The sequence below is a fragment of the Poeciliopsis prolifica genome, unplaced genomic scaffold (genome assembly GCF_027474105.1).
Source record: "Poeciliopsis prolifica strain line A6 unplaced genomic scaffold, Auburn_PproV2 SCAFFOLD003, whole genome shotgun sequence".
NCBI lineage: Eukaryota > Metazoa > Chordata > Actinopteri > Cyprinodontiformes > Poeciliidae > Poeciliopsis > Poeciliopsis prolifica.
The window spans coordinates 14,553,248-14,575,838 of NW_026562378.1; the positions used below are offsets into that span (position 1 = coordinate 14,553,248).

Below are 22,591 nucleotides of genomic sequence, written 5' to 3' on the forward strand. Positions count from 1 at the left end.
AGATGGAGAAATAATTCACTTCCCAGTTTAATCCACTTACTCTGTAGGTTCACTCGCCAGGACTATGATTACTGCTGGGCCCATAAAAGGAAATGGTAAAACTTGAACAGAACCTTTTCAGCTATATGAAGTAGGCTGATGTCAAAAATAAACCTTGTGGTCAAATTGAAATCAACTCAAGAATAGACTAGACAGGGCACCAATGATATGAGCCTCAAAGGTCACTTAGCCAGTTTTGAGGTGTGATCTGTTCTTGATGAACTTGAGAAAACATTGGAAATTTTTTTCTTTATTTATTTTGCATAGACTCCATTACAACAGTTCAATCACATTTTATTAATTTTGTTTTTCTTTTAACAATTATGAACATCATTTCAAAGTGTTTTAATCAACAATGCATTTTCATTTATTTGAAAAACGAGTTGTGCTTAATTTCTCTTCGGCATTAAAAGCATTTCTGAATTTTAAGATCATCCCAAGCCCCACACTAATATCTCACACCGACCTTCAGGAGCCACTTGTAAAATATAAACTTAAAATGTAAAACTCTATAACATGCATATGTTGCTATTTTAAGTGCAAATGTGAGCATGTTTATTTCCACCATCTTTCCTACGTGCTTTTAATTGGGTACAGTGTTCATTTTGAAGGCGTCAGTAGAGACAGAAGGAGGGGGGTCAGTTTGGTTGGGGGAGGTGCTTTAAAAAAAACACACAGGAAGAACAGAGACCTGCGTGCTAATGTTCAACCTGAAAAACCTAAAAAAAAAAATCCCCCCGCGGTGCAACGCCTCGAAGCAGCCAACCTTGAAAGCAGGAAACATGAAAATATGTTCAGCTGGTATAAAACTACACGAGCATTTACAAGCCAAACAAGAGCGACCCCCACCCTTTTAAGAAAGCAGGGCCAAAGTTCACAGGAAGCTGGGGGGCTGCCATTTTTCCCCTGCTGCTGCTGCTAACGTTTAACGGTAGATGCTAAAGCGACGGGAGGGGCGGCTGGTTCGGGCTTTTCTAGCTAGCTGGCCTCGGTGGATCGAGACCGTAAAAGCGTAATCTGTCAGTTCTCCGTCGGTCGACGCCAGCGACCGTTGCTGTTTGATGAATTCGGTATGGAGAAGGTAGCGGAGCCGTCTTGGACCTCTTCGTACACCTACCAGGTGAGCAAGCACAGCGCGGAGATGCTACACAACCTCAACGTTCAGAGGAAAGATGGAGGCAGGTTCTGCGACGTGATCCTGCGCGTCGGCGAGGAGAGCTTCCCCGCTCACAAAGCGGTGCTGGCCGCCTGCAGCGAGTACTTCGAGTCGGTGTTCGGCCGTCAGACGGAGGGCGAGGGCGACGCCAAGGAGCTGGAGATGCACACGATCAGCCCGAAAGTTTTCAAAGACATCCTGGACTTCGCGTACACCTCCAGGATCGTGGTTCGGCTGGAGTGTTTCCCGGAGTTGATGACGGCCGCCAAGTTTCTGCTGATGCGGTCCGTCATCGAGATATGTCAGGAGGTGATCAAGCAGTCCAACGTCCAGATCCTCGTCCCGACCACCCGGGGAGGAGAGGCCAGCCTCTTCCAGGCCGCGGGGGCCACGGAGCTGGGTTTCCCCGTGGCTCCGCCGGACCTGGTGAACGGAACGGGTATATTGTTAAACGGCCAGGGCTTTGTGAACAGCACGCAGATGCATTTGGACCAGAGCGGAGACACGCCAGCAGTGCTGCTGGAGGACGGCTGCGAGTCGTCGGTGCCGATGTTGGAGCCTGTCGAAGGACTTTCTATGTCCCCGTCGGCGGAAATCACGGGGAGCATGTTTCATCACGACGCTGGCTCGCCTGGATCCAAGCGAGGAAGAGGGAGACCGAAGAAGGAGGCTGTCCACTTTAATCACATTAACCAGAAGGACAACGGACAGCTGTTCCCCTGCGGGGCCTGCGGGAAAGCTTTCACAGAAGCGTCTCGGTTAAAGAACCACGAAGCGCAGCACGGAGCCTCCACCGGGGGCGTCCACAGCCTCGGAGACGGCCTGTCGGCTCCGGGGGGTCTGTCTTTACTATCGCAGTCCGGCCTGCTGGAAAACGGGGTGCAGCTACCCGGAGGACTGGCGCTGGACAACAACCGCAAGCGGGAGCGGACCAGGCGGCACGTGGGTTGTGACATTTGCGGGAAAGTTTTCCGGGACGTGTATCACCTGAACCGACACAAGCTGTCCCACTCCGGGGAGAAGCCGTACGCGTGTCCCGTGTGCGGGCTGCGGTTCAAGCGCAAGGACCGGATGTCGTACCATGTTCGGTCCCACGACGGCTCGGTTGGCAAACCGTATGTGTGCCAAAGCTGTGGGAAGGGTTTCTCCAGGTGAGTTGGACCCCACGGTGAGAACAGCTGCTGCTGGTTCCGACAGAATTGAATGTTTATATAACCAAGAACCAGGGCCGTGTAAAGTGTTGTAAATGATTTTTTTTTTTTAAATAGCACAACTCCAGTCACTGACAAGCCTCCACATGGGATTAACCACATGACCTTGATATCGTGCATAATAATATAAAGTTTAGTGGAAGGAAAAGGTGCAAAAGCATCAGGCACAAGGCCTCCACGCCATCATCCAGTAGTTAATATTAAGGAACCCTTTGCAAAGTATTGAATTAATTTACAAGAACATGACATACTTTTCAATGTGCTTGATAGTTTAGCATTAAAATACTTTTATTGGTCTTGTTGTAAAAATATTTTTATTACATAATTACTGACTGACTTCAAACTATAACCAACAAAATTAAGAAACAACAATGCTTAATACATACAATAAGACACATTTTGACTTGCATTACAGTCTTGGATGCACTTTAAAAATGTTTACTAAAGTTAAAACAATGTTGTGATATGCAGCGTAAAGTATTCTCACTCCTGTTAGAATACAGCAATACAACCCAAAGTTATTTATTACGCAATACTTATTTTGAATTTGACACACAATTGTAAGTAAAAAAAAAAAAAAAAAAGTAGCATGAAGCCCACATTTTGTGTTGGGTGAAATTTCTGAATGTGTGTTATAAATAAGGGAATCGAATGGCAGTATTCTTTCAGCCAGTTTGCCAGCAGTGCACAGCAACATGTGGGGGAGGAGCAGCGCAGCATTAAAACTCAGGTCACCCCAGTGCCTTTCCCTGAGGTTTAATTAAAATCCTGTTAAACACAAGAAAACATGATCTAAAATCCTGCATCCCTTGTTGCCGACATCAAGCAGAGTCCAGTCCAGCTGCACTAGGGATTTCTTCATTAACAACTGAGGAACGCCTTCACAAGCTCCGTATAAAAAAACTGTTTTAAAATCTTTCAGGTCTGTGTCTCCAAGTCGCCTTATTTCAATTTCTTTTCTTCATCAGTTCTCCTTAGAAATCAGTGCTCTGCATATTTTAGCTGGTTCCCTGCTGCCAAACACCTGATTTAAATGAATTAGTGATTAACAGGCTTGGTGGCTGTGGAGGTAATGCAATCATTTCAATTTGCAGAGAAACATCTGAAATGGGAAGGACAGCAGTCCAGGAGGACAAAGATTTAGAATTGATGCCTTTTTTTTCCCACCCATTTGATCAGCAGTTAATCTTATTCAGAAGTGTAAACTAGTTTCCTATTTTAAAGTTCATTTTTACAAATATTTATGAAGCACATTTAAAAAAAAAAAGAAAGCTTTTACGAGACTCAAAAATAGGAAAGAGGATGCTTGTATTATATTTAATGGCAATCTGCTCCATAATTTTGAAACCATCTGACTGATCCCAGCATAAATGAATTGCGATAATCTAGACGAGTTGTGAGAAGAGCACAGATTTTTATCTCTAAATTATGTCTTTAAGATTACTTTTTACATTGAAAACCTGCTGCAACTAAGGAGACATGTTTGTTGTATTTGAAGTCGATCTGTGGTTCACAATAAATTAAATTGGGTGTAGAAATTCGTCAGCTCCTGTGGAGAAAACACAATCCTGTGCAAATTGTGTTTAACATTCATTGTAGATGTCATTGTGATCTACAACAATTAATGCTGTTTTTGCAGTAAAAATCATACTAGTTTCATATTTTTTGCACTTTGCTTGCAGACCTGACCACCTGAATGGACACATTAAACAAGTGCACACGACAGAGAGACCCCACAAGTGCCAGGTAACCATCAGCACTTATCGCAAAAACCTTCGAGTTTAACGGCGACATACGAGTGTTTATGTCTGCACCTCTGTGTGCTTCAGATTTGTAATGCCTCCTTCGCGACGAGAGATCGCCTCCGGTCGCACCTCGCCTGCCACGAGGACAAAATTCCCTGCAAAGTTTGTGGGAAGTTCCTGCGAGCCGCATACATGACGGACCACCTAAAGAAACACAGCGAGGGAACTCACAACTACTGTGGCATTTGCAATAAAGGTAACTGCTACGAAAACCTTCAACAGTTGCAAATCTTGAGTTGCGCTTTATATATTTTGAGATTTACGTCGACTTGTTGGACTAAATATGGAAAAGGAACCGCTCAAAAGTGTTTTATTCAATTATTCCAGAAATGGACTGTGTTTGGTCTCCTGGTTATCAGAGCTGAAATTAATCAAATGTCTAAAAATACACATTGAAGGCTCTTGTCAAATGACTCCTCACTGTGGTGCAGAGCCAGTTCAACTTGATACATTCTTTCCAGGTCTGGAGCAGACGTTGTATGAGTTCTCCTCGTCTGATTCACGATGGTCGTTTTTGAGTCTGGATTGTAGGTTTTATTATGACTTATTTTGTGTCTTTGTGCATTTTATTTATCCATAGGGGTGAAATTTAAGTTAACAGTGTCATGCGTTGCTTGGAGAATAGTTGGTTACAATGTTATAAACTTTGCAACATTTATTTTCCACTTACAACCACAATTTTTTTTATATTTATGTGACAAACATATAATTGCACACAATTTAGAACACACACTCATATTTTGGGAGACTATGAAAACTGCAGGCAGGGACTCAAACCCGAGACCTTCTTGCTGCGTACAAACAGTTTCACCAACCAGCTCACTTCTTTTTCCTCCACGTCACAATATTGCAGTACTTGGTCTGTTGCATAAAATCTTTAAAGAATGTATTAAATACAAGTCATTATACAAGTTTGTGGTTGTATTGTGATGAAATGTAAATCCTTTTGCTGGGCACTGTGTGCTGCAGTCGGAAGCAGAGCTACGAGGCTTTGTGTTGGTGACTTATTTACATTTGGTGGCTGGAGGTTTGTTGTTTTCAGTTGTTGGTTTGAACCATTATTAAATTTTGAAGTTATTCCTGACCCACAAATCAAGAAGTTAGCTTGCTGTTACTGAAGGAACCTCTCTTACACCCAAGGCTTTGACTGTACCGAGCAACTGCCTTGTTTTTTTTTTTTTATGTGTTTTTGGCCTCAGGTTTCTCCACTGCATCCTACCTTAAGGTTCATATAAAGACACACCATGGCTCATCACTGCCCACTTCTGGCACAATGCACACCTTCCCTGATCCCAGGGGGGAGCTGCAGCTCCAGATGCACAACGGCACCCCTTACCAAACGGGACGCCAGTGCTCACTGGAAGGCAAGCAGTCGCCCGCTCGCCTCCTACTACCTCCACAGCTTGATGTCATGTTTTTAGCTGGCATTACTTACAGAGAAATCAAACTGCAAGCTCGCCATGTATTTTAACTTGGGCACGCCTCAGTTGCTGCTTCCATGCTTTTTATTTTAAACATTCACCATCGCATCTTCACTTGCAAAGAACAGTGAGAACACTTTCTGTACTTTATGTCCAGAACAGTTTTTTTTTTTTTTTTTAAAGGTCCACATAAAAAGCTGACTTTTACACTGCTGATATGTTGCAGTCGACTGTAAATCAGAGCTGGAAAAGTATTGCAAACACCAGCATACTTGTGGTCATTTATCTGGGAGGCAGAAATAATGATACCACTCACTGCATCCACTCATAAGTAACTCCCCCACCCCCAAGACTTTTTATTTCTTGAAAGGACAATTTACTTTTTGCTAAGTCAGAGTTTAGATTATGCAATAAATTGATTGAGAGCATATGAGATTATTCAACATTTTCTCTAGCGCTGGTTTAAATGGCCGAGAACTTTATCACATTCGCCTGTGTGTGTATGTTGCTGTCCAGCATGGCTATGGCTGCCGAGTTAAGTGTGTGTTTCTGCTTGGCTGGTTCGTGAGCAGTTCTTCACCTACGCACATTGATGCATGATCGTCCTGGAGTGTGCTCCATATGCCCATCCTGGATTCACTGGCCACATTTCTGCAGGAGAAAACCCACAGCATAGATGCAGCACACCGAGAACCTACAGTCCCCGAGTGGACAAAAAAATGAAGCATAGGCAGATTTATGTTCATCTATGTGCATTTTCACAAAGCGAGGAATTGTAGTGATCATCTTCCTAAAAGGTGCCAAAATAATTGTCCAGTGCCTTGGAAAATATTCCTACTGTTTTAGAATTTATCACAAAATCAAAGCTCCATTAAAAAAAAATCTATGTGATAGACTGACACAAAATAGTGTGTAATTTAGATGTGAAAGAAAAATGCCAAATGTTTTTAGTTTTTATGGCCCCCTTAATGTGTTTTGTAGACGCTCTTTTCACTGCAGTCATTTACAAGTGGCTCAATCTCAGTCAGCTTGGCTGGAGAGCATTTGTGGACTGCAGAAACTCACCTGGATTTAGGCCACTTCATGAATATGAATATGCTTTGATCTAGATCAGGGGCTTCAGAGTCCAGTCATCAGGGGCCGGTGTCCTGCAAGTCTTGGATATTTCCACTGCAGATTCAGATGATTGTACTACATACTCAGCATATCATTACAGTTTGCAGCAATTTGACAATTATTTGTCCATTGTTTGTTAAACTAGTATAAATTCCAAAATATTGAGAATGCCAGCCTCATAGTTTTCAGGGTGATTGCTAGTTTTCCTTCAAACATCATTTTGCCAAAAGGTTTATTTTGGTCTCATGTAAAACCGTCCCTACGTTTGCTGGGCCTCATGGATTGTTGCCAACTGGAAACAGGACTTCTTTTTACTTACTTTCAGAAATTGTGTTCCTCTTGGTACCCTTCAGTAGAAATAAAATCCTCATAGTGCTGTTAGTTCACTAATGTTCCCTAACAAAATACTGAGGCCTTCAATTTATACTGAGCTGGAATTACTCCCTCATGAACTCTACTAAGTAATGAATTGTATTCTGAGCCAGTTGGTCACCTTGGATTTTATTCAGAAGTGTCACAGTAAAATGAGTTGAGCATTCTCGGCTCAATTGACAAGATTGCTTTTTTTTGTTATTATTATTTTGTAAAAAGAAACTAATTCATGTAGTATTCCTTCCACTTCCCAATAATGTACTACTTTGGGTTGGTCTGTCACATAAAATACCAATAACATACACTGACGTTTTCTGGAGGGTGAATAGTTTATTGGGCATTAATGCTTTTGCAAAGACCTGTTGATAAAATTTGTAGCTCAACGTTTGACTACAAATCCCTTGAATATTGTTGAATCAACTGAAGCAGCAGGTTTCGGGGATTATTCTCGTCTTTCTTTGCAGCACTACCTGAGGAGGGGTTGTTGCTGTTCGGACAATAACTCACCCATGGGACAATAGTTCATATCAGAGGGATTAAGTGCGTGGAAACACTGCCTCATGTGTGCTAATCGGTTTAGTGAATGTGAATATTATCAAGAAAAAATTATGATACAATCCTGCAGGAAAATTTGGGTGTGCATGGAGCAAGCATGGCTTACTGGTTGGATGGAACGGCATAAATCCTGTTGGATTCTGAGGCAACTGGGCTGAGCTGCAATCTCTGTTTGCCCCTCAGATGTAACAGCTGCTGCTTTAAATTGGCTGTTTGAATAGTTCCTTGAAGTTGGATGTGTCACGATCTGTTTTTTGGTTTTCACCCATGTCTCCTAATCCATGTCTCCCTTTGTCTCCTATTTCCGCTGTTTCATCTTCCCTCTGCCATCTGTGTTGTTTTCACCTCAGACGGGCAGGAAAACGCCGGCAAGTGTCCCCACCTGGAGTCGGAGGAGTCGGATACTTCGCTAAGGGAATTGTCCAACGTCGATGAGCTCAAGTCTCCGACCAAACCCGACGGACCGGAGCTTGAGATGCCCTCCCTCGCTTGCAACGGGGCTCCCACCGGGATTCTTGGCTCTCCAGATGCTTCTAAAGCCAACGGAGACCCTGAGAAGAAATTTATCTGTGGGATCTGTGGCCAGGCGTTTCGCACCAAGTCCTACCTCAACAAGCACCAGCACCGAGTTCACAAAGCCCAGCGGGCCCACGGGGTCCCGGGGTCTGGCTTAACCGAGATGGCACCTTCCCTAACGTCCCCTTTCTCCCCCCAACAAAACATGTCCCTCCTCGAGTCATTTGGCTTTCAGATAGTCCAGTCTGCCTTCGCCTCGTCTCTTGTGGACGCTGAGGCAGGTCAGAGTGGAATCGACTTTGGAGGGAAGTAACGGTTTCTCGGAGGCTTTTACAGGCCGCCGTTTGGCCTCTTCATTCTTAGGATAAAGCCGGGTTGCCCACAGAAAACGCCCCGTGTTTGGGAAAAACTTTGCCTCAAGACTACTCTTTTTGTTTGTCTCGTTGCTTAACCTGCATCCAGAGTTTTTGTCAGAAACTGCCATTGAAGTCCTACTTTTCTACTTTTTCAGAGGACAAAAAGGAGTGTGTTCACCATTTAAAGTTTGTGTGTAAAGAAATTAGTTTTTTTTCCCACTGATGTCAGTCTCTGAAGGTTATGTTGCATTTCTTTCTCCGATGGTTTTATTCTGAGTTTTCTCAGCTGCACAGATATTCTACTCATGAGATGACTTATTGACATTGCTGTTAGGTGTAGTTGCTAACTGACTCACTTTAGCTGCTCTCGCGAGCTTTAAAATGGATCCTTGGCCATCCCAGCAATCACAGATGTCTTTACCTCAGAGCAACAGCAGGGCTTATATTTAGATTCATGTAAACGTCATTTTGTTTTCGAGATGGGAATTTAAATTGGCTTCAGTGTTGTTTTTTTATGTTACATTGTTAAGATGAAACATGCCTAACAGGCTGACACTATTTGGGATGCAGCACCCAATCGGCTCATCACCCTGGTAAAGATTCAAAACTAACCTTAAAATAAATTCATCTGTTATTGCAGCAGCACCAAAAAAGATGGGGAAAAAAAGGCTTTCAAGTGGCATACTTCTCCAATTACTTTTTTAAATCAATTTTTCTGGTGCCTAATTGATCTCCTAAATAACAAAAAAAAAAAAAGAAATACTTCTTCTAGCTCAAGTCAAGTTAAAAACTGAACAGTTTTAACAATAAAATGTTAATTGGAAGCTAAAAATACAGTGAAGTACTCCAGAAATATCAGTTGTTTTCTACATTGCCCCACTGAGTTTTCTATGAGATCCATTCAGAATAAATAACACATATTTCCAACGTCATTTGTGAGTAAAAGACACTTGCATTGAAGATTTTCATCTAATGGTCCCATGTGACTCTTATTTCAGAACAACTCAATAGGGTTCACATTTTAAACTCTCTTTAGTTTCTGAGATTAGGCAGTCATTACTAACTCTTGAAAAGTGTGTATATAGGGGAAGTGAAGTCTTAACTTTCAGTAAGAGGATGGATCTTTGGCTATTCCCCTTCACACAATCTCTCCAGGCTGTTCAGAGGTTCTCTCTCATGCTGTCGCCTCTTCAGCTCTTCCCACAATGTTTCTGTAGGATTTAGGTCTGGGTGACTCAGTCTCACCATGGAGACTGAGGATTATGTTTCAAATGCATCATTTCTGTTCTCATTTCATTTGTTAATCATCATGGTATCTCAAAGAGTTCATGATGCCAAAGTTTCTAGGCCTGATGGAAGAGAGACAGACCCACAGTATCACAGATCCTCCACCATACCTTTATTTTACACCTGGAGTGTTTTTTTCTTTTTTTGCTTAATAGCTTAATGTTTGTCATCTGATCTAAGCACATGGTTCAGGTTAAGGTAACCAACAGAGTATGTCAAACGTTGAGTTTTATCAAGATAAAAATCGGTCCTCGTTCACCTTTCTTTGTTCCAGTTGTAGTTAATTCTTTAACGTAACTGACTTTTGGTGTGGAACAAAGTTTAGTAACTATTTTTGTAGACTTCTGAAGATCAACATATGTTGGATGTCTTTCCATATTGCAGAGCTGTTAAGAGAAATGAGTCCGTCACACTGTTTGTATACCTCAGGACAAGAAGTCTGAAGTAAATGTAAATTTATGTTAATATTATATTAGTTTAATGAAATATTTGTAATTTTTACTGCATAAAAATTAGATAAGATATTTTGTTCATTATTTTTAAAACTGAGTTGGAGGAAAGAAAAACAAACTCAAATATTGGATTTACTTAGTATTGAGATTAAGCTGCTGTGATGGAGATGAATTTACATTAAGGGTTTTCACTCGTCTGTACCAGGACTGCTGTATATTGTGTTTTCAGAAATATCAGTTGTTGAACACCCTCATGCAGTCAAGAAGCACTTTTCAAAGGGATTCTCTTTGTTTATGTTTTATGTGCTCATGAAATTGTCTAAAAGGACGAAAAAAAAAAATTCAAGGAAGAAAAGTCATGGATTGATTTAAATTTAGACACGTGGCTAGAGTTTATTAAAGGGACAATGATCTGATTCTTTTTTTTAAAAAATCCTCTCTATTTGATACTGCTAAACCTGAAGTCCTACTTTGATTATGTTTCTTAATTTTACTAAAACTCATCCAAACAGAGGAGGAGACTGAAAGAGGAAATCGGGGATTCGCAGTCCGATTTAAATAGAAGGTCTGGATAATGGCAGAGTCTTTGTGTTAGTTTCTTGAATGAGTTAAATGCATGAAACGGGGACCAAGATCAGGTATATTTTCCTTATATATTTTAAAAGATGTAGATTATATTTTAATAACTTATTCATACCCTGAGTTTTGTGGTTTGTTTTCTTTTTAATTTACTGTCAAATCTTGTTTTATTCTTGTGTTTTCACTTTAATTTATGGTAAACGGAGGCGTGAATATGCGTGTTGTGGAAGAGGTGTCGGGACACTTCGCCGAGGGAACGAGTCGCAGCTGACAGAGCCGCCTGGTCAATGGTTTTACACCTTCATCACCTGGACTTTCCCTCTTCCTCTTCATCTTGCGCTCAGAGCCATTTGTGCTGCATCCTGTTTGCCATGAGTCTCTTTACATTAGCGGCTGCTTTCTTTGGTTTGATGTTACACGATTGAGAGTTACGCGATGCGTTCATGTGGCAGAGTCAAACAAGCAGTTGATTGAAAACCTCTTTTTTATGGGGACATGAGGAATTATGCAACATATTTTAATGGGTAAGCTTGATTCATGTCAAAAGGCATCAAACGTTCTGTAAATCAATGGTTAAGATCACATCCAGTCAGTTTATTTTCAAACCCTCAGTTTGGTTTACTCATCACTCAAAGCTCAGCAGGAATAAAAGCCAGTAAACATTTATGTTTTAAGTTATTTGGCTCTTCCTCAAAAGCACCTGATTCTACTGCATTTCTGGATTTATCTAGTTGCTGCTCCACTGTAGCCCTAATCATGACTCGCCTCCCTAATCACGACTCGCCTCCCTCACGTTTTCCTGTAAATATTTGAAGCTGAAGTACAATGAAACTTTTCGAGCACAGAGTTTCGCTCTGTTATTGTCTGTATGGTTGCGAAGCACCCACTAAACTTCACGCGTCAGATTTATTCTCACATTCGTTTATTTTTTGTTGAAGGCGTGTATTGCGATGCAAATCAGACTCAGTCTAGCAGTGAAGGGCTGACGGTGCGTGTATGTGATGAGTGGATGATGGATCTCAGTGTATGCTGTTAATTATTTGACTATTTTAGTACATTCCTATATTATTTATGGCTATATTGTGATTGTAACAAGTGTATATAACTTCCATACACACACACACACACTCTCACTCTCTCTTTCTCTTTATAAATATATATATAAATAGATAAATATATGAACCAACCTGTTTGATCTGTGTTTGTAAGTGGTGAGTTTTGTACATATTATTGTTTAGTTTCTTGTGTTGTTGGGAGGGACGTTAAGTTATGGCCACCTGAAGTGTGAAGTTCAGGCATGCAAGCTTAACTGGGGACTGAATGTCGATCACTGGTTGGTGGCTGTAGTCGTTTATATTAGTTACACTGAACTATCTATCACATTGCCGTGGTAGCGCTCACACTGCCAGCTGCTCGACTCTTTGACCAAGCTTTTTTCTTTTTCTTTTTTACCCATTCTGCACTGGTATTTCCTGATTTAAAGGTTTCGTTACATTTACTGTTTAAAACACCTGGAATATGCTGTAAAGAAGTAATAAACCTTTGTTTTAGACATTAGGGATATATGATCTGTTTATTCTTTCCCAAAATTGAATTATGATATGAATTAATTGTTTTGCTTTCTGCTTTTTGTCTGTTGCAAAGTGCCTTCCAAATACTGATTGTGCTCAGCAGTGGATTAATGAAAATAAAATGGTCCTTTTTCTTTTGTAAAGGTAAAAGTTGTACAGAGTGACTTGCATTGACACTTTTGTATAAAAAGCGCAAGATGTACAATATGTTACCTTGGTATTTTATCATTGTACTCGACGGGATTGCTCTTAAAAACACTTGAACTCTGTGTTTTGTTATGACGTCTGGACATATTTCATTATGAGCTTACTTTTCTATAGATATTTGTTTTTGTACTCTGTTATTGAGTCTCGTCTCAAATTCTTGGTTCAGAGATGAGAATCAAATAAATTGCAGCTGAAAATCTCCAAACATTTGTCCTGTGATTATTAAGTAGTTATTTTTGCCTGTACTTTGATTATGCCACTTGGAAGCTTTCATTTTGTTTTGTTTTTTTTTAAGACTCAGAGCTGGACTTGCTGTTGCACACAAACATAAAAACATACAATGGAAAAGGAGAAAAAGACAGGCAGGATTAATTTTTGTATCAAAGTGTCACCTGCTGTACGGTTTAGATCCTGAAGAACAGGATGAGTTGCAATAGGTGATGCATTGCTAATCATGTTAGTGCTCACATGCACGGCATGTTCAGCAACTTATGTAGCGAATGGTAAGGAGACGGACTAGCACAAAATTCTGGTGCAACAAGAAGAATGTTTTTCATCATTTTACAAAGAACTGAAGTTTGCATACGTAACCATATCATTAATTTGTAGAAGCACCAATGCTGCAATTACAGCTGCAGCTATTTTGAGTGCTAGTTCCCTTCCAGATTTCACATACAGATGGAGAAGTATCCACCACTTCGCTTTTGGAAACGTGGCAAATTTCTTCATGCAAATTCTCTGCAGAATTTAGACTTTTAATAGCAATTATCTAATTAATGACACGGGTTGTACATAATAGTTAGTGTAGTTATGCATGGCCCTAGCAGACACTTTCAGAAGAAAAGTGACAATTACATAAAACATTTTGTTTGAAGAAAATGCTTTTAGAAGAAAAGTGTTTCATATGTTTAAGTGTAATATGAGTGATTGAGAAAAATATACTTAAAAGTAGAATAACAGTCTTAGTCAATGTTGAGGATTTAACAAGTAAATTTGTACTATTTATTTGTTACAAATAAATTGTCTAATCACAACTTCACACAGACTGGTTTTGATTGACAGTATTTGTTCATAGAATTTTATTATGTTAAACACACAAACATTTGTTTTCATGGAAGAATTCAAGACAAGACAGTTTATGGCTCAGAGCAGCAATAGTTGCATAATGGGTTCATATTTACAAGTGCAAACAACTCCAACATCATGGATCAAATGAACATAATAATTCAGAAACATACCTTCATAACATTCTTAATAAACAGAAAAAATGTTGTTTTTTAAAGCCATGCAGGAAACATAATTAAAACAGGTTTTGTTTCAGTCATAATAAAAAAAAAAAGAATATCAAATGAACATTCACTGGTTTGAAATTTTAAACTGAAATGGTTTTAAATAAAATGTTGTCAGTTTTGTTTGTTGACAAATGGAGACTATATTTCTATATTTAGGTTAACTTTTAGGCAGAAACACCCTGCTGGTGATTCACCAACAGTTTATTAATATATTAATAACATCAAGCACACAGTGGACTGGTTGTTACAGCAGTAAATAGTCTGCCTATAAGGCTGTGGAAAGACACACTTCGCCCAGCTTGTACTGAGTCTGAATTTCCAAACTTCTGTCGTTTTGGCCTTTGAAGTTCATCCTGTGGAATTCGCTTGTGATGACTGACAGAGATTTTCCCTTCGTCTCTGGTAAAAACAGGCCGATGTACAGAGCGGACGACAGGCAGATGGCTCCGAAAGGCACAAAGCAGTATTCACTCAGTCCACTCTGCAATAATAGCAAAAAACAAATCAACCAACCAACCAACCAACCAACCAACCAACCAATCAACCAATCAACCAATCAACCAACCAACCAACCAACCAACCAATCAACCAACCAACCAACCAACCAACCAACCAATCAACCAACCAACCAAAACACTTAAAATTATTGCTGTTCTTAATTCTGCAGAGATTGAGGCCTAGGATTTATAGTGTGTTGTGAAGTGATTACAGGAAATACCTCGAGGTTCAATATTTGGCTTAAATCTGATAAATATACAAAAATAATCTAAAATATAGTAAAATCTAATCTCAAATATCTTTTTTATTAGTAGATTATAAAGTCACACATGTTAACGTCTGTTGTTTGAGTTCAAATATCATTAAAAAGCCCATTAGCTTGAATCAAAGAATTTAAAAAAATATATATATAATTTATCTAGTTTCAAGAGTTTTACTCTTGTTAGCTTTTTTATATTGATTTTTTTTAGCTTTAAAAAGCAAAACAAAAACAGAAGACATAGTAATTTCCAAGTCTAGCTCCTTTGCATAGTGAGCAGTTTCATAAGTTTCCAACGAACTATGTGTGAGATGTGCATTTCAGTTTCCTTCCTCACCTTATGCAACAGTGATGTATTTTCTTTTACAAGTATTTTCCCAGGTGTGAATCACTTCATTTTTAAACTACATGAACTACCTGTGCAGCGGAAGTTTTAAATGAAGGGATAAAGGCTGCAGACTGACCACCAGAAACGGGAAGATCATCCCAACGATGAACAGGTTGAGCCACATCATGGAGCCAGCAATCATGTATGCAGCTGGCCGCGCCGTCTGATTGAAGATCTCAGTGGGAAGAACGCCGGTTACTCCAGCTGAGAGAGAGGGAGAGAGAGAGTAGAAGAAAAAGCACAGTTTAGGAAGTGTATTAAATTTTACTTGAATTTTTAAGGTGTGAGGCACAAACTAAGAGTAGAAAAGAAGTATTTTTAGCATTTATTTTAAAACACATCCCCTGTTACATCTCCAGCTTATTCAGATTTTTTGAAGCAAATAGCTTTGATTCACTTACACTTTGGGTAATGAGATTACAAAGAATACAATATTAATAATCTTTATTTCATCAACTGGTTATACTGCAGGGTAGACACAGCACAGCAGATATAATACAGTGAGATTGCATGAGTGCAGATATATTATGCTAGAAAACTTATTTTGCAGCATTACTGGTCTTTAAGACTTGGAGAAAAAACATACATTTGTGCATATTTAGGGATGAGCTGCAAAAGGTTTAAAAAACACAGATTTTATTTAGGCTTTTAACTTGAGGAAAGCATTTTGTTCAGCTTACCTGGTCCCATCCCAAAGCTGAGAATATAAGTGAAGATGCAGCCCATGCTCAGGTAAGACATCCAAGACACAGACTGCTGTTTGAAAAAAGAAGCATCTTGTTTTCAACAAAAGGATAAAAATAATTACAAGTAAAATCTGCAGAGATTTGTTGGAGCGGATGCCGATTACCTCAAATGACAGAGCGATGGTGAAGACGATGGCCCAGATGGTCATGAGGAGGAATCCTCCCATCAACATGAACCTTCGACCTTTACGCTCAACCAGCAGATTCTGAAAGGGTCAAATACGCATTTTTCAGACTCTGTTTGTATTGTTACAGACATATGAGATTTGATACATGTTATGTACTTGCACTGAACAGATATCCACAATGGATAAAACATTGTTTAAATAGTTTAAGACTTGCTGGTTAAAGCAGACTTAGACTATTTTCTCATTAATCTTTCAACTCAGATTTTATTTCTTTTACTGCTTAAAGAGACATCCTGAAGGAGACTCAGTTCTGATTGGTCAGGTGGATAATTTTTTAATGACACCATAATATCCAGAATGTGTCAAATTACCTACAGAGCTGATCGTATGTGGAGGAAAATGTCAGGGAAATCGAAGAAAATCAAATTAGTTGAGTACTGTACATGGTAAAAAAGAAATAAAAAGTGATATATCTTCCTCTTCAGACAACGTATGGTTTACTCACTCCATATCTGGTGTATGCTCTTCATACTCTGATGCAATATACACACCTACAGCAGGCAGTTTCTTTCTAAACTCAGTTTTACTTTATAAGTTTGAAGTTGAATTTTTATTGCTGCAAAAATTGTTTTCAGACAGATATTGATTCAGGCTTTCCCCCCTTTGTTTAAGCACTGCCAGCTGCAGCTTTTCTCCCCCTTCAGCAGGTTGTATAACAAGAGACTAAATGGCAGAAACTTACACACATAATACACGCTGTGAACTCACAAGTCCCAGTCCCAATGGTGACATACTGAATTTGCTCTTCAGATATGCCGGCCTCCTTAAACACGTAAGATGCATAGAAGTAAATCTGTAAGAAGAACATATAATGTGAATATGTTACGAGGGATCAGTGCTCACCACAATGGGGTTTCAATACTTTTAAGTTGATTGTGCCCACATTTGTACTCTGAGTATTTGTGCTAATATAAAGTCTTTCCCAAAGCTGCCAAAAATGTGGTTAAGAGGTCTTAAACTCAAGATTTAGATAGTGTTTTCCATTGTCATAATGCTTTAAAATGTTGCAAAGATGCACAAATTTAATCATAAACATACAAAAAAAAAACATGTAACACAGCTCAAACATTCATGTAATTTTGAGTTTATACACCAGAATCTAAAGGGAATCTTGAAGGGCAGGACTGTAAGGAGCAGAAATTAACTGGTAATAGTTCACTTTATTACACAGTCCTGTTCCCAAAATGTAACCTGTAAATCCATAAAAGTAAATGGACTCTACTAGAAAGTAGATAATGCAGCCCAGTTTTAAAGTTTAGGAAAAATTCTTGAAAAGTATCGATAGCGTCCAAGACAGTAATCTGAAAAGATTTACTGTGATTTTAAGAGAGGAATTTGTAAATTTCAGAATAGCAACTGTAAGTTTTGGAAATTTATTCATAAGTTTCAAGTAAACTACCAGCAAGATCCAGGAAAAATAAACTATAAATCCCTGAAACAACTTTATGACTTCCTGAGAGTAATGTGCAATTCCAAAGGTGTAACCAGCTCCATTCACTCTTTCATTTACTGGAGCAACTTGTTGTACTCTTTGGAGCAGTTTCATGACTCCATACTTAAATTTTTTTCTTTAGTAAAATTATTATGAACCATTGCTAATTTGTCTCATCTACATTGTTTTTATTTTAAATATCAGAATTCACACAAAACTTTATATTTATGTCGGACTGATGACATAACATGTAAATATAGAATCAGTCATTCACATAGCCTTTTCACAAAACAATTTTTTTGATATTTGAGAAATTTCTTGGATAGTAACTTTAGGGTGCCCTTCGCACGTCTTACCTGGTATATTCTGGAAAAATTACACCTACAGAAATTACACTTACAGAAATTTACCTGCAAAGTTGAGAACACTTGCTGTAGTTTTGGACGAACAATTGTCTGTTCTAAAAAGTTGCAATTAAAAGTTGCTGAAAATGCCTTGAAAATTCAATAAAGTACTTCTCGTTCTGGAAAGGATCTTGATTATTCGACAAACCATGGAATATTTGTAAAAGAAAACTGCCAGTTCTCAAATGTACTAATAATTTCAAAGTTACATATAAGAAGAATCAGTAAGATTTAAGAAAATAAGTTTTTTTTTTCTAGTAAAGTAATTCTCCTGTTAGTTTGGAAAACATTTTTGTAAAATTGTAGCTTGTAAACTGTATGAAAGCAACTGTTTGTGTCTGTACACAAATCCTGTGAATCCAGAAATTTACATAAAGGTTCTGTGAATTAATCTGTAAGTCTTTGAAACTATTCTGCAACTTGCGGACAGTAACCCGTCGTTTTTTGGATACGTACCCCGTAAATTCTGGAAAATAGCTGTTCAACTTCCAAAAAGAAATCTAAAGGCTCCAGGAAAGTATGATGTATGTGATGTATTGCCTCCCTTTTTTCTTTTTAAATGAGAATATGGTTGAAATCATACATAAGAATAATTGGGGCTCTTTTACACATTTACTATGATGCTTCTGCAGCTGCCCACAGTAATAAACCATTTTGAGAACAAACTGTAAAGAACATAAAGTCCAAACAGAAACTTGGCAGCTCAACCGGGCGGTTCGGAGGAATCCTTCTAAATTTCCCACCAACATCCCAAACATTCATCAAAAGAAGCCCTGACCACAAGAACATCGGATAATGTTGCTGTACATTAACTGTAAGTCCCTGAAAAATTGCTGTATTTTTTTTCTTAGCAAAAGTGAGAAAAAAAAAATACTACAGTTGACCAAACCTCCAACAGCTGCATTATAAGTCTCTGATATCATGACAGCAGGCCTCAGTGAAAGACCCAGACCGGGGAGCTTACCGAATCGTTTCCACAGAGCTGCATGGCACTGCTGATGATGATGACAGAGGTGAGCTGCCAGCGCACAGAGCGATCAGTGACAAGCTCCCATGGCCGCCTTGGTCTCATGCCTTTAGTGTCTGCCTGTTCCTGCAGGATCTCATCGAGCTCAGTGCTCTCAACTTCACAGCCTCGAAAACGACGCAGAGCTAACCAAAGAGGGGGGGAAAAACAAAACACAAAACATACTGAAAATACTGAGAGAATGAAAAAGAGAAAAGTATTCCTGTGAATAAAATGTGTTTTTCCTTCAGTCATAATAATTTCGTCTGAGGTATCCCTGGTATCAGCCATGGTATGTGTACCATAGATTGAAAACTGTGGCTTTAAATAAAAGTATATTCATTCATTATGAAACCCAGTGAAAGTACAGACCTAAAAACAACCAAGAATCTTTAGCAACACTTGAAAAAGCCTATAAAGACATAGATTGTCAGGTGTACTTACAGCAAGATGGCTGGTTCTACAAATCTCCTTTTTCCTTATACATATAATATCCTTAACATTTTTCACAAACATCCTTCCACATTTTTCCTTCACAAATGTTCTCTGTTTTTTTTGGGTTGTTATGGGATGATGCGTAAAAAGGTTTCAAGAGGTATAAGTACTTTTGAAAGCCGCTGAATGTAGACTGTACTTCACTTGAACATAATACTGTACCTACCATTAATACAAGCCTCTTTGTCCCCTCTGTCAATAAGCAGGTATCTGGGACTCTCTGGAAACCATGGCAGGGTCAGAAGCTGGATGAAGCCAGGAATAGCATTACTGGCCAGCAGATACTGCCAACATGACTCACACCCCAAAATCTCCCTTTAGAAACAAAGAGCATTTGTTTATTCATTTGAAAAGCAGAGAGACACTTTTAAAATCCTGGACTGGCGTGTTTAGTGATGCCAGGAGCACACCTGAGACCAACGATCTGCCCCAGGACGACACCGAAAGCAGTGAAAACAGCCGACGACAGAGAGACGGCCCCTCTCAAGTGCTTTGGTGCACTTTCTCCAAAATACATGGGTTGAACATTCATGCTGATTCCTGAGAAACAAACATGCTCTCTCTGTAAATGAACTCTCTTTCTGAATGAATGAATGTTACCCTGAGGCATGCATGGGTGATCTGGAAAATGTTTAATTGCCGTACCAGCGTTTATTCCAATCAGGACACGTGAGAGCATGATCATCTCGAACGACCCGGCAGCTCGGCTTGTGAGGGCCAAGAGAGCACCGCTCATGAGAAAAACGTTGTTCAGCAGCAGACATTTTTTCCTTTGCAGATGAGAAAAACAACAACAATCGTATTTGTTTTGCTGAGATTTTAATTTACAATTTACAAAATTGAGAAGTTAAAAGATACATGATTTTCACATTTATTTTGCAAATAAATGTTTAAAATTGTGGTACATATTTGTACACAGCCCAACTGAGTCAATGCCTTCCAGAACAAGCTTTATCAGCTTTGAAAATCTTGAGGTTTATGTTAGTTTGGATGGATTGGATTCAGTTGTAAATATCAATTTTCACATCTCACCACAGGCCATCAGTTGTATTTTGATCTGGACTTTAACTTGGCCTTTCTGCACCTGGCTATGATTTGATCTAAACCGCTCCTTTGTAACTGTTTCAGTGTGTTTTGGGTCATTGAGCTGCAGGTCTGGTCCTCTTGCAACCTCAAACGGTGAAGGAGGATGAATGAATGTATGTGACTCTTTTTGTATTTTCATTTGTAGATCAGTGTGAACTAATGTATGTTTTTCTTTCATGTCACAATTTTGCAGATAAAATCCCAGCAGGTTTGGTGATTTAAGCGTGACAGCATTTTCAAAGGGTGCTTGAATACTTTTGCTAGACAGTGGAAAAAGATGTAGTTGAAACAAAACACCAAGAGTGAACATTGTTATATATTTACCAATACCATTTAAGCTTAAAGGCGAGCACCATCCACACGTGCTGAGATAAAAAATGAAAGTAAATGAACGATCTCTGATGACTGCAGCAGGTCTATCATTCACTTTACCTCCCAAAGCGGATGGTCATTGGTCCAGCTATGAGCGCTCCGGCAAATCCCCCCAATGAGAAGATGGAGACAATGATTGTCCACACCAGAGTCACCTGGTAGTCCTCCAGCTGGATGTCCCAGCGTTGCAAGAAAGTCTCATTGATGAAGGTTTGAATGAACTATAAGAGAGAACATGAAGGTCAATATTTGATGCTAGGTCCATGGTTAACACTGACACTTATTATCTCTGTTAGCTCAATTTCAGGCCGTGGTTTATGCATTTATGCTTTGGAAGGTGAGCCACACAAAACAAATGCTCCCATATGTTTCAAAATCACTCACTTCTCAGAGTATATTTCTAGTTTAAACTTATGGAAGATTTTGCTCTTTTTCATTGCTGATAGTTTGCTCAGCAAATATCATGAGAACCAATCTCACCTCAAGAATTAGAGTTTGCCACTCAAAATATCTGGGCACTTTACAAGAATGACTAATCACTGACAGAACAGACCTAATTCTCACTTGTGCCAAATCACTGTCTGACCCACATATTAAGTCACAGAGGCTGCAGACTTCTTACAAGCAATGAAAACTTTTGCGAGCAATAAAAATCCTCTGCTTAAATCCACCCCGGCTCATGTTAAAGAATGCAATTTGGACTTTTAGAGCAGTTGTTTTTGTATAACATATGTTTGAATGTAACTCGCAGTTATAGTGGAGATCCCTCACACAGACACAAGCAGCTTACAGTTGTTGGAGCGTTCATTATGGCCAGGTTGTACCCGTACTGCAGAGTTCCTCCGATGGCTGCAGAGGCAACCATGAGCACCAGCGTCAGAGGACTACCCTGCAAGAAAAAGAAAATGAACATCTTCCATGATGACATATATAAACACAGAAAAGGTGAAGTCAGAGGCTATCATGAGAGCAAAACTGTCTCTAATCTCAATTTTAAGTTTAATTCTCTCAAAATTTTGGAAAATGCTGTGTGTCGCACTCATGGACATGCTAAAATCCTCGAATAAAAATATGCATAAAACATAAAAAACAGCAACATGAAAATAAGCTCTTTACATGTAATAAATAAAAATAAATTAATTGTTTACCTTTTGCACCCCTGAAGTTGTCATTTTTAAGTTGAGGTAAAGATGGCTCAGCGAGGACCAGCACAAGCGCAGAGATCGGCTGACTGCAAACACTGATCCCCAGAAGCCTGAACCTGATCAGAAGTGGACCAAATGTATTTGCATGCAGCAGCGTTGGGCCTTATTTGGTTGGCTGAAGTTGTTTAAAAGCCGGTTAACACATAAACAGCCAAACAGTGAGATGATGCTTCACCAGCATTCTTTGAACAACACAGAAATGATTTACCTGTGAAAACTGCATATTCTTCCTTCAAGTTTAAAGATTTTAAAATATGCAGCATAGTGGGAGTTAAACCAGGATGCTAAGAACAGATTCAAATAGGTATATTCAGCCACATGGAGTTTTATTCAGTAAGTAAACTGCAGAATGAATGGATAACATCAACCTGCGGAAAATATTCTGGGATCAAAAACTCACAGCAGCACAAATTTTAATCAATGTATATTTTATGTTCATTTTTACAAATATATACTGGATAATGAGTCCTTTGGACACAAGAAAATACCCTTTCTTAATACCAAAGAACTTAACAAAATATATTTTCTAACTTTTTTTTCACTTCTATATTCACACACCAATTATCTATTTTTGACA

General features: G+C 39.2%; 2 protein-coding genes across 3 annotated transcripts; one reads left to right on the plus strand and one right to left on the minus strand.

Annotated features, from left to right (window-relative positions):
• Positions 1–937: 937 nt before the first annotated feature.
• On the plus strand, positions 938–12,848 carry patz1 (POZ/BTB and AT hook containing zinc finger 1). Of its 2 annotated transcripts, XM_055024480.1 has the most exons (5): positions 938–2,346; positions 4,089–4,152; positions 4,236–4,407; positions 5,411–5,575; positions 8,026–12,848. In XM_055024480.1, the coding sequence occupies exons 1-5, from the start codon at positions 1,112–1,114 to the stop codon at positions 8,502–8,504; spliced, it is 2,115 nt and encodes a 704-aa protein (XP_054880455.1). In that variant the 5' UTR covers positions 938–1,111; the 3' UTR covers positions 8,505–12,848. The 2 variants fall into 2 exon arrangements, with proteins under 2 accessions (XP_054880455.1, XP_054880464.1); XM_055024489.1 differs by lacking the exon at positions 5,411–5,575.
• Positions 12,849–13,710: 862 nt separating this feature from the next.
• slc2a11a (solute carrier family 2 member 11a) lies at positions 13,711–22,101 on the minus strand. The gene is given in 12 exon segments (XM_055024502.1): positions 13,711–14,416; positions 15,157–15,284; positions 15,761–15,836; positions 15,931–16,032; positions 16,697–16,807; positions 18,815–19,002; positions 19,518–19,666; positions 19,762–19,891; positions 19,997–20,121; positions 20,870–21,030; positions 21,600–21,698; positions 21,958–22,101. Coding segments are annotated over 12 exon segments (1,629 nt in total). The 3' UTR covers positions 13,711–14,200.
• Between the last annotated feature and the right edge of the window lie 490 nt (positions 22,102–22,591).

Excerpts from the sequence above, each read along its gene's own strand:
- patz1 (XM_055024480.1), top strand. The coding sequence starts at position 1,112 with ATGGAGAAGGTAGCGGAGCCGTCTTGGACCTCTTCGTACACCTACCAG. Across the intron at positions 4,408-5,410 it reads CTGTGGCATTTGCAATAAAG|GTTTCTCCACTGCATCCTAC; the intron begins GTAACTGCTACG and ends TTTTGGCCTCAG. Across the intron at positions 5,576-8,025 it reads ACGCCAGTGCTCACTGGAAG|ACGGGCAGGAAAACGCCGGC; the intron begins GCAAGCAGTCGC and ends TTTTCACCTCAG.